Here is a 15772-nt window from a genome sequence, read left to right as displayed (position 1 = left end):
AAGGACTCTGATGGATAGGTCCTATAAAATGCCATTATGCTTGCTTAGGAAGATTTTACAGCACCTTCAACAGCATTGAGGGCAGGAGCCACATCAGACTTGTTCTTACTTGTATCTCTGAAGCCACAGGGGATACCTGGCACACAGTAGGTGTTCAGGGAATAAAAATTGGATAAATGAATGAGCACAAAGATAATTTGGAGGCAGTGTAATTTATAGTGTTCATTTCATGTCTTACCTACATTTGGGAATAAATTGGGCATAAATAAGTAAGCGTTTGATAGACTAGTACTGGTCACAATTCTAAAAAATATTTTATAAGGCACCATGTGGCCAGGCTAAATTTCCTTGTTTGTCTAAAACAATCAGTCTGCTCCACCCTTATTTCCTATTTTCTATAAATCTGTACCATAGGTAGTGTATTTTCTACAAACAATAATGCTGCCTTATTGTTCTTGAGAGTGAACATGGAGTCAGTAGTTGTCCCGGGAATGGTATGGTGTGACTTGTTAGACTGTTGTGCTGGCTTAATAATAATTACCATGATCCTTAATGATAACAATTCTTAATGAGTATTATTATTGTTAATAATGATTACATTTAATAATTACACCCTATACTTACTATCTTTAATAATAATAATTAGCACATGGGAACCAGTTGCACCATTGTATTATCTTTAGAACAAAAATCTGCATCTGTGACCTGGTAGTTTGCAGGGTGTCTGCTCCCACTCTCTGCTTTCCAGATCAGAGTGAGTCAGGTGGCTTCTAGGGTCTAGGCAGAGGGGAGGGGCTTTTAGAAAAACTGTGTAGTCTGTGTCTCACAGGCAGAACTCCCATGGGTCATTTACACAGAGGTCTTATTTTTATTGTAAAGTGCCTTCAGCAATGACCAACTAATTGTCCACCTCCCCCCATCTCTCAGCTTGCCCACCTGTCCTTCATAACTTTTGGTTTTCTTGCACGAAGAGAGAAGACCCAGAACAGATCTATTCCATAACATTACTAATTTGTGTGAATTACATGGGGCAGAGTCCGTGTTTATTACTTGTATGTTGGTAAAACTTTGATCTTCTTATGCCTTGGCTATGTTTAGATTTAAATGCCTGTATGACTTTTTTAAAAATAAAAAACAGTTTATAAAAAAATCTTTGGCGAATTAAACATTTTTTAGCTTTTCACACTTTGATACAAAGCAGAGAAATATTTCAGTGACAACAGATTTCAACAGATTTTCAACTAGACTAATTTGCTTTATCCTTTAGGGTAGTTTACTTCTTTTCTCTGAAAACACAAGAAGAGATAATTCCCTTTATAGTGGTAACTGGTGTTAATATGTAAAATAATAATTAAAAAAAAGACAAAGTTTTACATTTGGATGCATGTTTTGACATAAGTTAAATGTCAGTTAAGATTTCGTGAGCAGGATATTTGCAGACTAATTGATGACCTATTTGCCGGGACTTAGATAAAAGATACAGGAGGGACTGTTAAAAAATAAAAAAATTCCTATTGGCTTTCTTAGACATAGTCACTTGATAGCTTAGGGCCCGAAATCAAATATGCCTCTCTACTAGGTTTTTTACAGCATTTCCAGACAAAAGCAGATCTGATCTGGAAATACTAGTCCCGATTAATAGTTAATGATAAAACCATAGACATGAAGGTTGTAAGGGTCTGGAAGGTCACCTTAACCTCAGCTTTGTGGCAGCTCTGCAGTTAGGGTCTCAGGCAGGACACCTCTGATGGGCACACTCCACATTTTAATGACTGGAATCTGAGGGCTTCTGCCTTTGCCCAGGGCAATTCTGCTGCAGTCTGATAGTAATAAGGAAGGGGAAAAAAAATCCACAGCTTTCCCATTAGGCCTATCCAACTAAGAGGCTTGTTTAATCTAAACCATTGTCGATCACAGATGAGTAACTTTTATAACTGCCTCTTCCCTTCTCATCACGGTGACTGAGATTTGCTTTGTAATGTTTGTGTTTTGCTCTTGAATTTTGTCTCTTCAGGTTTGATGATTCCTGTCTTTTGTGTGGTGGAACAGTTGGATGGCTCTCTTGAATATGACAACAGAGAAGAACATGCAGAGTTCGTTCTGGTTCGAAAAGATGTGCTTTTTAGCCAGCTGGTGGAGACCGCGCTCCTGGCCCTGGGGTACTCCCACAGCTCTGCAGCTCAGGCGCAAGGTAGGACTGCGTGTCCCCTCCTCTCCCCGCCCCACGCCTCTGTGTGTCATGATTTGAGGAAGAATGTGTTTCCTGAAATAATTCTCCAAACAAGGGTTGGACGAGAATGGTCAGGTCTAACATCTTTTCCGAGCAGCGGATAGCAGAGGGTCTCTTGCAGTGACTTGTTTTCTGGTTGCTTTGGGAAGCGTTTCACTGGCAGCACCTCTAGAGCCTCCAAAATAAACTTGCATTTTAAAGTGACCCTCTTCGTTTTGTTGGCACTGATAGCTCTGGTACTTCCTCTGAGTCCCTAAAGTGGGGCTCTCAGAGTGCGGAGATGTTTGATCCTAACTTACCCAAACTTCCGTACATGATTTATAAGCTTTCAATTTTCTAAATTTATTTATTGCTTTTAGGCCTGCAGCTTCTGCACTTTACAATCAGCTTTTAATTAAATACAAAAAAAAATGGATGCATTTTACCAAACTTTTGTATCTTTGAAAATTGCTCTGTAGTTTTAGGGTTGTCCATTCAGTAAAACAAAAACAAAACAAAACAACAACAACAACAAAAATCTCAGTGTTTTTGTGATCAATTCATTTTATCTATTTAATTAAAAATTAAAATTGCATCATTATTTCCGCGTGTATTGTACAGCACTCGCGAGCCCGTTGTGAGCTTGTATTGCTTCACTCTGAAGTGTAGCCCATTGTTCTTTCATGGCAAAGAATTGACAAAACAAATAACATAAAAATATCCCCCAAACCTTGAAAAATGAAAAAAAAAATTGACCCAATGGAATGATTGTTACTGTATTTCAGCTGAAAGGATTGAATTGTACAATTTATGATAATGTGTTATAACCAAAGGAGAGACATATGTAACTTCCAGGTCTTGTTTTATACATTAATTTTCTATATTATTATTCTTACTTAACATTGGTATATGTGCCACAGATTTTTGCAACTTTTTTTATGAGTCCCTCTTCATATAATTCCTAGGAACGGTCAGTCAGAGCCTCCATTTATTCAGATAAGAAAACTATGAGAGATTAAGCAATATATACAAAGTTACAAATATGGCGACCAAGGACATGGGATTTAATATCCAAGCCCTTGACTCTGATTCTGTAAGCAGATCATCGCTGTTTAAAAATGTTTAAGTATTTAAATTAGATTTTAATTCTACCAAGAAAGCAACCCACCTGAAACCAGAGGTCAAGAATGTTTTCCCAGGGCAGGTAGTAACCCCATGGATCATTATGAGTCCAAGCGCTGTCTGAATCCGAGCGCTTGGCCTGTCGGGTGCAGTAATAACAGCTGAATTGTCGAGTCCACTGTTTCAAAGCAGTGTGATAAAGGATGATTCATTTCCTTTCTCTGACGACTTTCTTTCTTGTGTAAGGGATTCAAGATTTGATCCCGAGCAAATTGCATACTAGGCACCATTGCTTTTATTTTATGCTATGTGCCTAAATGAAATAAAAGAATCCCTCCTCCTCCCCCCCATAACTTTTCATGCCATTTTAGGGATATTTTTTTTCTGAATGTAAAGGTCATTGTATCCCACTGCTTGCATCCTGGTGCGCCAGCTTCCTGTTTGACAGGGCTATCCATCTCAGTTAGCACGGTTGCTCAACACGCCGTGAGCTCACATGTGGAGCACAGAGCACTAAGTGGCCAAGATTTGATTCTTGGCACATGCTCAGGGAAGGGGCTCTCAGGAAATTTGCACTAGGGAGCCACACTGTTCCATTCAGTGATGGGGACTGAGAGTTCTATCCACCAGGGTGAGATAGATACGGTAGCAAGGGATATGGTCTACAGTGGAGGATTAAACAGGAGAAAAGTCAAAAGCAAATACTTGCTTCCCCAAAGTTTTTGAAAACCATGGTTAAAAAATACTGAATATTACACTTGTAAAAAGTTGAATCAACATTCTGAAGGTACTCTAGATCACAGTTAATACTTTATTTTGTAGGTAAACAAAGGTTTTAGCACTAGGTCCTGTACTGTAATTTTAGAGGGGAAAAAAATGCAGTTTGCTTAGTTTTAAATTAGGCTGCTGATCTCTGCTTTGGGTAAACGGAAAAACTTGGAATTGTTTATTTTGAAATGAATGTATTAGATCTTTGTTGTCATTTAGATCATCAAACATAGGCAATTCGCTGCATGTTTATTGTAGACCAAACAGAATGCATGATAAGACTGGTCATTTGTGTGCTGGACAAGCAGCAGAGTGAGAGAAAGCTAGAAAAGGAGGTAGAACAAAATATGACTGCATATTCGAAGTCTGAATTTGTATGGGTCTAGTTTTCTGTTTTGTTTTGATTTTGTTTGTTCATTGGTTAGGTAGTTCCCCCAGGATGGGGAAGTCATTGGGTGACCTAGCAAATCCATTTGCAGCAGAGAAACTGAGCGTTTCTGAACTTCTTCCTATGTTGGAAAACTTGGACAGAACTAAACTGCAAGGAGAGTGGGTTGTTTGAGCCTATTTTTATTTATCTATTTGTTTGTTTATTTATTTATAAAAGATTTATTTCTTTATTCTAGAGAGGGAGAGTAAGTGAATGGGGTTGGGGGGAGGGGCAGTGGGAGAGGGAGGGAGGAAATCCTAAGCAGGCTCCGTGTTCAGAGTGCAGCCTGACGCAGGGCTCGATCTCATGACCCTGAGATCATGACCTGAGCGAAAATCAAGAGTTGGGTGCTTAATTTACTGAGCCACCCTGGCACCCTGAGCCTATTTTAAAAATTAAGGCTCTTGAAACATGATATTTTTTATTTTGACATACCCAGAAAATAGTTTCAATAATTGAATTGGATAGTATTCAAATTGCCTTGAAAAGAGAAAATACATTGGCAATGTCATTATTTTGGAGTGATACTCAGGTCCTAATGACAAGATAGTGCACCCATGTTTTGTGAGTGTGGGATAGTTAATTTCTTTTTTTAGAGGACATTCCCTCCAAGTGAGCTTAAGAGACTTTATTAAGAAAGAATATTTGCTTCTAAAGGATGCAGAGATTCCACTAAAATGGAGGTCAGGGATTTCCAACACTCTCCCCCCTCCCCTTTTATAGTAATCTTTATTTGAAGCCACATATTGGGACTCCAGAGAAGGTAAGGGCAAAAAATACTGTCATAAGTGATGGGCATGGTGCTTCTAACTGAGCCAAGCCCTCCATTTCCCAGGACACATACCATTAACTCTCTGTGATTCTCAAGGATGAGAGAGATCCAGGATACATTTGACCTGCTGTTTTACATATGCAAAAAGTCAAAAGATACCAGGCATTTTGCTTTTCCTAGAGTAGGTAGCCTAAGAGCTAATGAGTAGCAAGCACATTTTATGGTGGACCAAGAGTCCATATCTCTGAATCAAAAGTCTTCCTAGTTTTGGAAGAGGAGTGTTAACCTAGGGAATTGCTGTGTAGCAACCCTACCACTCCCCCAAATTCAACTTGGTCATTCCCTTTCTTCTTTCTTCTTTTCTTTTCATCCTTTCAGTTCTGCCCCATACAGCTTTTGGTAATAACTATGGATCTCTCCACATTATTGAGAGAGTTCTTTATCCTACTGATTAAGTAGCTATTCATAGGTGCTAACGTGGATGGTGGATTTGGGGAGGTTGCAGTGATTGGCAACATGATTCCTCACTGTGCACAATTGACTAAATTTGTAAGTGGACATCTTATTTCTCCTCTGCTTCCTGTAAATTTTAAAGTAACTTGTAGAATTTTATTTATATATATTTTTATTGAGGTGTAATTGACATAAACATATTAGTTTTAGATATATAACATGATTTGATATTTGTGTATATTGTGAAATAATCACCCCAATAAGTCTAGTTAACATCCATCACCACACATAATTATAGAATTTTTTTCCTTATCATGAGAACTTTTAAGATTTACTCTTTTAGCAACTTTCAAACATACAATACAGTATTATTAACCATAGTCCCCATACTGTACATTATATCCCCAGGACTTATTTATTTTATAACTGGAAGCTTGTACCTTTTGACTCCCTCACCTGTTTTGCCCACCCCACCCCCACCTCTGGCAACCACCATCTGTTCTCTGTACCTATGAAGCTTGGTTTTTTTTAATTAATTTTTTTCTTTTAAGATTGCACTTAGAAGTGAGATCATATGGTATTTGTCTTCTCTGTTTGACTTACTTCACTTAGCATAATGCCCTCAAGTTCCATCCATGCTGTCACAAATGACAAGATTTCTTTCTTTTTTTATGGCTCAGTAATATTTGTATGTGTGCATGTGTGTACCACATTTTCTTTATCCATTCATCCGTTGATGGACACATAGATTGTTTCCATGTCTTGGCTTTATAAATAATGCTGCAGTGAACATGGCCGTTCATATCTTTTCAAGTTCGTTCTTTCTTTTTCTTTCTTTCTTCCTTCCTTTCTTTCTTTCTTTCTTTCTTTCTTCTTTCTTTCTTTTTCTCTCTCTCTCTCTTTCGTGTTAGTATTTCCTTTTTGGTAAATACCCAGAAGTAAAATATCTGGATCATATGGTAGTTCTATTTTTAATTTTTTGAGGAACCTCCATACTGTTTTTCACAGTGGCTGTACCAATTTACATTCCCACCAACAGTACACAAGTGTTCCCTTTTCTCCACATCCTTGCCAATACTTGTTATTTCTTGTCTTTTTGATACTATCCATTCTAACAGGTGTCAGGTGATATCTCATTGTGGTTTTGATTTCCATTTCCCTGATAAGTAGTGGTATTGAGCATCTTTTCATGTACCCGTTGGCCTGTATGATTTTGGAAAAATGCATGTTCAGATTCTCTGTCCATTTTTTAATCAGATTGTTTATTTTTTTTGCTTTTAAGTTGTATGAGTTCTTTATATATTTTGGATATTGGCCCCTTATCAGATATATGATTTGTAAATATTTTTTCTCATTTAATAGGTTGCCTTTTCATTTTGTTAGTGGTTTCCTTTGCTGTGTAGAAGCTTTTTAGTTTGATGTAGCCTCACTCGTTTATTTTTGCTTTTGTTGCCTTTGCTTTTGGTGTCAGATCCAAAAACTCATCTCCAAGACCTATGTCAGGGAGCTTACTGCATGTATTTTCTTCTAGGAGTTTTATGGTTTCAAGTTTTACATTGAAGTCTTTAATCCATTTTGAGTTAATTTTTGTGTGTGGTGTAAGGTATTGGTCCAGTTTCATTCTTTTGCATGTAGCTGTCCAGTTTTCCAAACACCATTTATTGAAGAGACTGTGCTTTTTCCAGTGTATATTTTTGGCTTCTCTGTTGTAAATTAATTAACCATATAAGCATGGGTTTATTTCTGGTCTCTCTGTTCTGTTCCAATGATCTGTGTGTCTGTTTTTATGCCAATGCCTTACTGTTTACTATACCTTTTTACTATAGTTTGAGATCAGGAATGTGTTGTTTGCAGCTTTGTTCTTGTTTCTTAAGATTGTAAAATTTAGTTTTGACCAGAAAATTTTATTTAAAAACAAACATGCTGAGCAATAAATAAGCAAAAATTCTTTCTGGCTGGTTATTTTTGGGTTCATGAGTATATAAAAATTATGGAAGAGAAGGTGTATTAATTATCATTTTTTCTTGTTTATGTTGGAATAATTAAATTTATACAATCATTTAAAATGATATTTTAAAAAAGTGACACAAAAGTACATTTAATACCGTGTTATGTGAGTCAAGAAGAGTGCCAGATACAGTCTCAATTATATAAAATTATACATATATGCATAGAAAAAAGACAAAGGAAATCTATTCAGATGTCATCAGTGTGGGTGGTGGGATTATATGGTAGTGGGATTGTGTTCTTTTTCTAATCAGAAAGAATATGTAAGTATGAAATTCTGCTTTCTCCATGAATTCTCTTAATAAGTGGGAATTTGTTATTTCTACCTTACTACACAATTTTGATAGGCAATTCACTTTGTCCCTAATGTATCCATAAGTGTGAAAACTTGTCCATGATACAGATGTATTTCTGTTGTTTTTTCGGTTTAAGATGAAAAAAAGAATAAGTCGTTAATGAGTCCCTGTGATGTATAAATAAAATAAGGGATTTCTTAGAGTTTTAATAGTGCTAGGTAATATTAATTGAGCAGTTACAGTATGTCAGGCACTATTCTAAAAGATTTGCATGTACTGATTCATTTAAATATCACAACAGTTTTTTGAAGTAAGTTATATGTTCCCCCATTTCACAGATGAAGAAAGTGAGGCAAACAAAGAAGGGAAGTAACTTTCCTGGGCACACAGGGCAATGGGTGGAAGAGCTGAGATCTGAAGCCCAGGGATCCAACTCCAGAGTCAGGGTTCTTAACCACAGGACTGGTCTCTGATAGCCATGATCAGTGGGAGTTGGGGTAGGAGTCAATTCTTATTTAATGCTTGCTCCTTACTCTTTGACATAAACCCTAAAAGGCAGGACTTTTAGAGTGGGTGCTTAACATAAGGATTCTATCTATCTATCTATCTAGCTAGCTATGAAAGAGTATGCGTGAGTGGGGGCGGTGGGCATAGAGGGAGAGGGAGAAAGAATCCCAATCCCAGTCTATGTGGGGCTCAATCTCACCACCCTGAGACCATGACCTGAGCTGAAATCAGTCAGACACTCAACAGACTGAGCAACCCAGGTGCCCCAGGATTATATTTATTTGATAATGATTATATATATTCAGTAATGATAAATTATACATACAGATACTTTTTCAAGGCAACTGAGACAGCCTTCAGTAAAAACAAACAAAAAAACAAATCTTACAGAATTGTTGTCTATTGAAGCCAATTCCTAAAACTAAATAGAAGGCCTATAGTAGGTTGAGTAATTCAAATATACTGTTCCTACTTACGAAGCCTAAATGATTCTTGACATGAAAATAAACCATATTCCTCAGCAATTCTGATTTTCAAATTAGTTAATTAAACAGTATTAAATGGCTACCATGTTCCTGTCATTATTCTAGGCTCTGGGGATAAAGAACTGAAAAAAATCTTGCCTTCATGAAGCCTACATTTGGTAGTTCAATAACACAAGAAAAGTTTAGTATGTAGATTATTAGTTGATTTTTGATCCTCTGAGCTCAGAAATATTGAATACTGAGGTTCAGAGAATAGAAATGCATATAAAATCTGTTTACAAGTTTAGTGCTAATTTATAACTAAATGTTAATTTTATTCTTGAAAAATACTCAAGAATTACTCTTTTTAGTTTTTGGAAGTAGGTGACCAGATGGAAAATATGGGTTAAAATTTCCAGAAAATTCTTGCTTTGCCTCATTAAAAGAAAGCTATTTATTTGCCACTTCTGTCTACTGTTGTCTCCATTTTTAAAATAGGCTTGTTGTTGCTTTTTTTATTGGTGAAACTCTTGTGTTCTCAGAGACCCGTTTTTTTTTAGAACAAAGGGTGGGACTTGTGATAGGCATTTAGTCAATGTCGGAAGATTGAACAAATGGACTGAAGGTATTATTTATTACCCTGGAGAAATATATGCAGTTCTAAAAAGTGCCAGTTTACTGTCTTCAATAGTTATATTTGGACTCATGAACTAGAAACTATTTTGTTCCCTCAAAACAGAGTGATACATAGCACAGTGTGAAGTCTATAGGAATTCAGTAACTGTTTGTTGACGGTGAAAACGGGTATTTTTAAGGTTCATTTTTACTAAACTTTATCCATGAAAATTTTTTTTCCTTGTATATCACTGTGAAGTTGGCTCCCATTCATGAATTAGCTATTTTAATCAGAAGTAAAATATAATTTGACTCCTTAGTGATCAGCTTCACCATTTCCAGATTATTCCATGTCATCATCCCATGGGCAGTGATGTTTTGGTTCCACCCATGGTGGCAAAACACTTCAAATAATAACTTTTAAACTCAAAGAGCTATTTATTCAAAACATACAGGATTGCTGGGATCCAAATTCTTCTAATCAAAACATAGAGGTATTTTGTCAGTGTTTATCTGGACTTCATCTTTTTGAAGGCATTCTACACAGGGAGAACAATTTCAGTCTGGAACTAGAAACAGTGGTAAGAATGAATAGAATAAGACTTAAAACCAAAATAATAAGGATATTTTTTAAAGGAACGGCTTAATTTATTTATTACTTATTTATTATTTTATATTTTATTCATTCATTTATTATATACTTTTCAGGGAACTAGCCTTTTACAACATACTATTGGAAAGAACTTTACAAAGAAGCTACATTGGGGGTAAATTTTATCATTAGAAATGAATATACTTCCATTTTAGATTATTCAGTGCTTGAAATGCTCTGTTTTTCATTTCTCCAAAATGTTTATTCTGGGAACATGCAACATATACAAAATAGAGTGATTAGTATAGTAAATACTCATAAATTTATCATGTAGCATCAACGATTAGCAATTCCCATGGTCAGTCTTGTTTCATCTCTGCCCTTACCCACAGCTTACTTCTCTCCCACTGGATTATTTTAAAGTACATCCTAAACCTCATATTTTATCCACAAATATTTACTAAATATCTCTTAAAGATAAAGACTATCTTAAAAATATAACCACAATACCAGCATGATTCTTAAAAAGCAGATAATTCCTTAATGTCCTGCAATATCCAATCAATGTTCAAAAATTTCCCATTTTATAATTTTCTTTTTTAGTGTTTTTGTGTGTGTGTGTGTGTGTTTTACTCAAATCAGGAGCCATACAGATCTATATATTGCACTGGTTGATGTGTCTCTCTCATTCTCTTAAATTTTTAAAAATTCTTTTCTAGGGACACCTGGGTGCCTTAGTCATTTAAGCATCTAACTTTTAATCTCAGCTAAGTTCAAGTCCTGCCTTGGGCTCCATGCTGGGCATGGAGCCTACTTAAAAAAAAAAAAAATCTTTTCTAAATCTAATGTTTGCCATTTTAGTTCAGAATTATTTTTGTTTTGCTAAACTTAATGAAAATCTTAACCCTATAAATGTCTGCAAATATGATGATTTTAAATAAACAATTAGTAAGCTCAGTCATAACCTTGTAATGGAATTCAGAAAAGTCACACTTTTTTGGGGAGGGGGGAGGGAGGATGCTTAAAAGGCATATGTTTCCAAGAGCCCAAAGGTTTTTTTATGAAAGTTTGATATTCTCCCTATTGAAAATGTTTAAAATGATCTCTTGCCTTATATTGCTTTCCTGGTTTCTTTCTTTGGCTCTTCCCCTCCTCCCCCCACTTTTCCTTCTTTAATTAAACTCTCATGTTTGGGAGACTCTCTCAGCAGTTTTTTCTTTATAAGGGCAATGTTGAAAAAAGGTGCATATTTAGAAATTTTAGGCCTTGGAGCAATCTTTTAACAAATAAACTACTTTTTAAAAAAATTCTGTGGCTCTCAAAAGAGAGCTAAAAAAGCTACCCAAAATTGCTGTTAACCATGTCTCACCCTCATTAGAGCTGGATGGGCCAAAGTATAAAACAGTGGCTGTGTTGATACGAATCTCTAACAAACCCCCTATACTCTTCCCTCGTCTACTACATAAAATTAAATATTCATATATGCATGTGTACATATGCTTATTCATCTGCACAGAGCAAAACCTGAAATACTACTTTTAAATGCCAATGGAGGAATAATGCCATTTTACTTCCTTGTCCAATATGTATTTAAGAATGAGGGGCGCTTGGGTGGCGCAGTTGGTTCAGTGTCTGATTCTTGGTTTCGGCTCGGGTTGTGATCTTGGGGTGGTGAAATCAAGCACCACGTGGGGCTCCGTGCTAAGCACAGTCTTCTTGACACTCTCCCTTTCCCTTTGCCCCTCCCCCAACTCAGGCGCGCACTTTCTCTCAAATAAATAAATCTTTTAAAAAAAAGGATGAGTGTCTAATATAAATGTTTGTAGTTCTGGATTCCTTATATTTGCTTATATTGGCACAAATATGTGTTACTTAAAGTATATAGATAATTATGGCTCACATGAAGGTCAGCTGATTGAATTACTGTCTACATGTACATTTGTAGAGGATGAAGACCCTATCCAACTTGACATGCAGGATGCCTAGCAGTTGAGTAGGAAATACTTGATAAAAACTGTTAAGGGCAGTGAATTAAAAAAAAATTAGTCTGATCTCTGACCTTTCAATTTCTACTTGAACGCCCATTTAAAAAAATCACATCAGTGAAGAGAATTCATTAAAAAGCTAGCTCATTATTTCTTCCATGATGAGGTAAGTGCTTAGCAATATTTTTAGTCAGCTGTTTGTTTGGGGCAATTGGCCATGGTGGCCATTAGCTTTGGTGCATTTTTAAAATTGCTTAAAATCTCTCTTTTTGGGAGTTAGGTGTGAATGTCTATAAGCTGGAGGGGACTAATCATCTGAGTTCTGTGTTTTGGCATCATGTAAAATGATCTAGGTTAAACAGATTGACCCACAGTGATATACAGCTTTTATTTAATAATTAAAGTATATCATTAAAAATATATAGCTTTGAGGAGTTATGAGTAGGAAACCTACAACCTAAAATTGGTGATACTGTGATACAATTTATATTGTGATTAATTTTTTATTCTATCCTTCTAAAATATAACTGTCTTTTACCAATATTTAGATTTTAAATGTAAGGTGGTCATTTACTGAAATCCCAGGTCTTTCTGTGCTTTAAGAAGATGTAGTACAGATTCCGTTCAAGAAATTCATTTAATAAAAAGCGTATTCACTGAAACACTTACAAGTGCTACAATAGATTGTGCTATTACCTTTTGGGTAGATCTTTGATAGTTAAAGTTCTCCAATGATACAACTCTCAGTCTTGGGGCTATACCATCATATTTCAAGTCTAGGAAGAGTCTGTTTTGATATTCGTGATAGACAACAAAAAATTCTTGACCATAGAGCATTTTGTAATATTAAAATGCTTTTTAAAAATTCCTTGCTTTTTTCTTTTTTTAATGGATAAGAGCTCTGTCATCTAAATCTTATAATTTCAGTTAATTCTTTGCAAAATTGTGAAATTTCAGAATCATAGGTCTTTCACTTCTTATATTAGTGTACATTTTACATTTGTACTTTGGATGGCCAAATTTTCTCAGATACAGTCTTGTTGTATTTTAAAATTATTATGGCTTTTCAACTCAATAATTCATTCATCTGCATAGCATCAGTTAGTGGGCAGTTTATTTATCATTTATTTAGGTAGCTTGGCACACAAAGTGGTGTCCTGAGATGTCAGGGACCTCTTTTATCTGCAGTGTGACCAGAGGGCAAGCTCAGAGGTGGTCATGGGAGGCAGGGATGAAACACATCCTCCTGGTCTTTTGGTCACTTTTGGGCACCTTGGTTTGGTTTCTGAGGTGCAGGAAAGATTTCACAGGATTGTGATGAGCATTTAAAACCCATCACTTTGAAATTCAGTGGGTTTTTTTTTTTTTTTCTTTTTCTTTATGGTAGCTTTGCAAGCTGTAGAGTGAGTGCCATTTGCTCGCTCAAAAACGGTAATTGGCAAAATTAATTGTGTGTCAATGAGAAAAAACAGAAAGGTTTTCCTCTGTCTTCCTCTTTTTGGTTTGAGAAAATATCACCCAGGACAGAACAGCAAATCTGCACTACTGTTTTACAAACTCGTTACTAGGGTTTGAAAAGATCGCTGCAGGCTATATGCAAATAGACAGTGCCCAAGGTTCCTCTCAGCTTCTCGTGCACGTTCGACAGAGAAATAAGCCGACGTATTCTTTCTGTCAGTTTTGTAAATCAGAGAGTGAGATGCTGGAAAGCTAATAGCACAGGCAAACCTGTGCCCTCCATAATTTGGCCCTACAAAGTCGGGTAATCTCCCAGGTAAAAGTTGGGCCTACCATTCTGGGAGCGGATTAAGAGGGCAGTCTGTTCTTGATCCAAAGCACTGAGCAGTTGACCAGCTTGAGATGGTGGCTCCTGAGGATGGATGCTGCAGAGCCACAGCAGTAAAGAACAATTTTAAACGTCTTGTTTTATTATTACGAATACAGCGATTCCTTGTGGGGTGGAGAAGAGACGTATTTGAAAGGGGGCCTGCTTTAGACACTCTGCAAAGGAAAATATATCAGAATTATTTGGAAAATAAGCTCTTTATTAAGATCTTTAGTCTCTCTTAATTCTCTGGTTCTCTTGCACACTATCATGTTATTCATTCATTTAACAAATACTTTGTGCCGGACATTGTTCTAAGTGTTGGCGACACAGCAAAGAGCCAAACAAAATGCCCCTGTCCTCAAGGTACATTCCAGTAGGGGACATAAAAAAATAAACCAGAAATATATAAAAATGTTAGGTAAAGGGGCGCCTGAGTGGCTCAGGCATTAAGCGGCTGCCTTCGGCTCAGGTCATGATCCCGGGGTCCTGGGATCGAGCCCCACATCGGGCTCCCTGCTCTGCGGGAAGCCTGCTTCTCCCTCTCCCTCTCCCCCCTGCTTGTGTTCCCTCTCTCGCTGTGTCTCTCTCTGTCAGATAAATAAATAAAATCTTTAAAAAAAAAAATGTTAGGTAAGACCTGACATTATATTATGCTATGTTGACCTTATTCTCCCCATCTTTTATTTTTATTTTTTTTAATTTAAATTTAATTAATTAACATATAATGTATTATTTGTTTCAGGGGTACAGGTCTGTGATTCCCCATCTTGTCCATAAGGGAGTTTGGCAAATTTAGGCTTCTCCTTAGCCAGAACAAAATTGAAGATCTCAAATGGGATTTGAGGATTAAAAATAAAATGGTGTAGGCACTTAAAAGGTTAAGTCTCAGTTTTCTGAAAATTTTACCTGTGTGGCCTCTTTTATTTTTGGAATAGGATATATGTAATATTGTCAGAATTAGCTTATATTAAGCCATGGTTTAATTTTTTAAAGGGAAACTGGAATTTCTACATGATAGACATGTTATGAATATATTTAATAAAATTAATATTATTAATTAATATTAAGTACTAATATCTAGTACTTTTTATGTACCAGACACTGTTCTAGGTGCTACATGTGTATTCAGTCATTCAATCCTTATAATAACCCCATGAAGTACATATTATTATTATTTTTTAAAGATTTTATTTATTTATTTGGGGGGAGAGGGAGAGAGCACAAGCTGGGGGAGGAGCAGAGGCAGAGGCAGAGGTAGAGGCAGGCTCTATACTGAGCAGGGATCCTCATGCAGGACTCGATCCCAGGACCCTGAGATCATGACCTGAGCCGAAGGCAGATGCTTAACCAACTGAGCCACCCAGGTGCCACAAGTACATAATATTATTGTCTACATTTTATCAATGAGGAAACTGAGACACTCTGAGGTAATGAGGTAAATTTACCTCAGAGAGGGGAAAAAGCTTGGCTGACACCAAAAACTACTGGCTCCAGAGAATATGTACTTAACCAATATCCCATTCAGTGGCATTATTTTTCCAGTCTGTGAATTTAGTCTACAATTCAAACTGATAGTGACTATATTTTACAGGCATGAACCAAAGATTGACATTTTGGAATTGGTAACTGAACATACCTATTTTTAAATTGAGTGGGGAGCTTGTTTTGAGTTTAAATAACAAAATTGAACTTGCTGTCTTGGGATGGCATTTTATGAGAACTTA

General features: G+C 36.4%; 1 protein-coding gene across 9 annotated transcripts in view; it reads left to right on the top strand.

The window, feature by feature from the left end:
- The window catches only part of SATB2 (SATB homeobox 2), a 193328-nt gene that overhangs the window by 30117 nt on the left and 147439 nt on the right, over positions 1 to 15772 (top strand). For all 9 annotated transcript variants that reach the window (XM_036076657.2, XM_036076658.2, XM_036076654.2 and 6 more), the window contains one exon: positions 2015 to 2191. In XM_036076657.2, coding sequence (XP_035932550.1) covers positions 2015 to 2191 — 177 coding nt within the window. The remainder of the gene's footprint in view (positions 1 to 2014; positions 2192 to 15772) is intronic.

Source organism: Halichoerus grypus, chromosome 4 (genome assembly GCF_964656455.1).
Source record: "Halichoerus grypus chromosome 4, mHalGry1.hap1.1, whole genome shotgun sequence".
NCBI lineage: Eukaryota > Metazoa > Chordata > Mammalia > Carnivora > Phocidae > Halichoerus > Halichoerus grypus.
The sequence above is the reverse complement of the archived record's forward strand: the minus strand, read 5'-3'. Positions and strand labels throughout refer to the sequence as shown.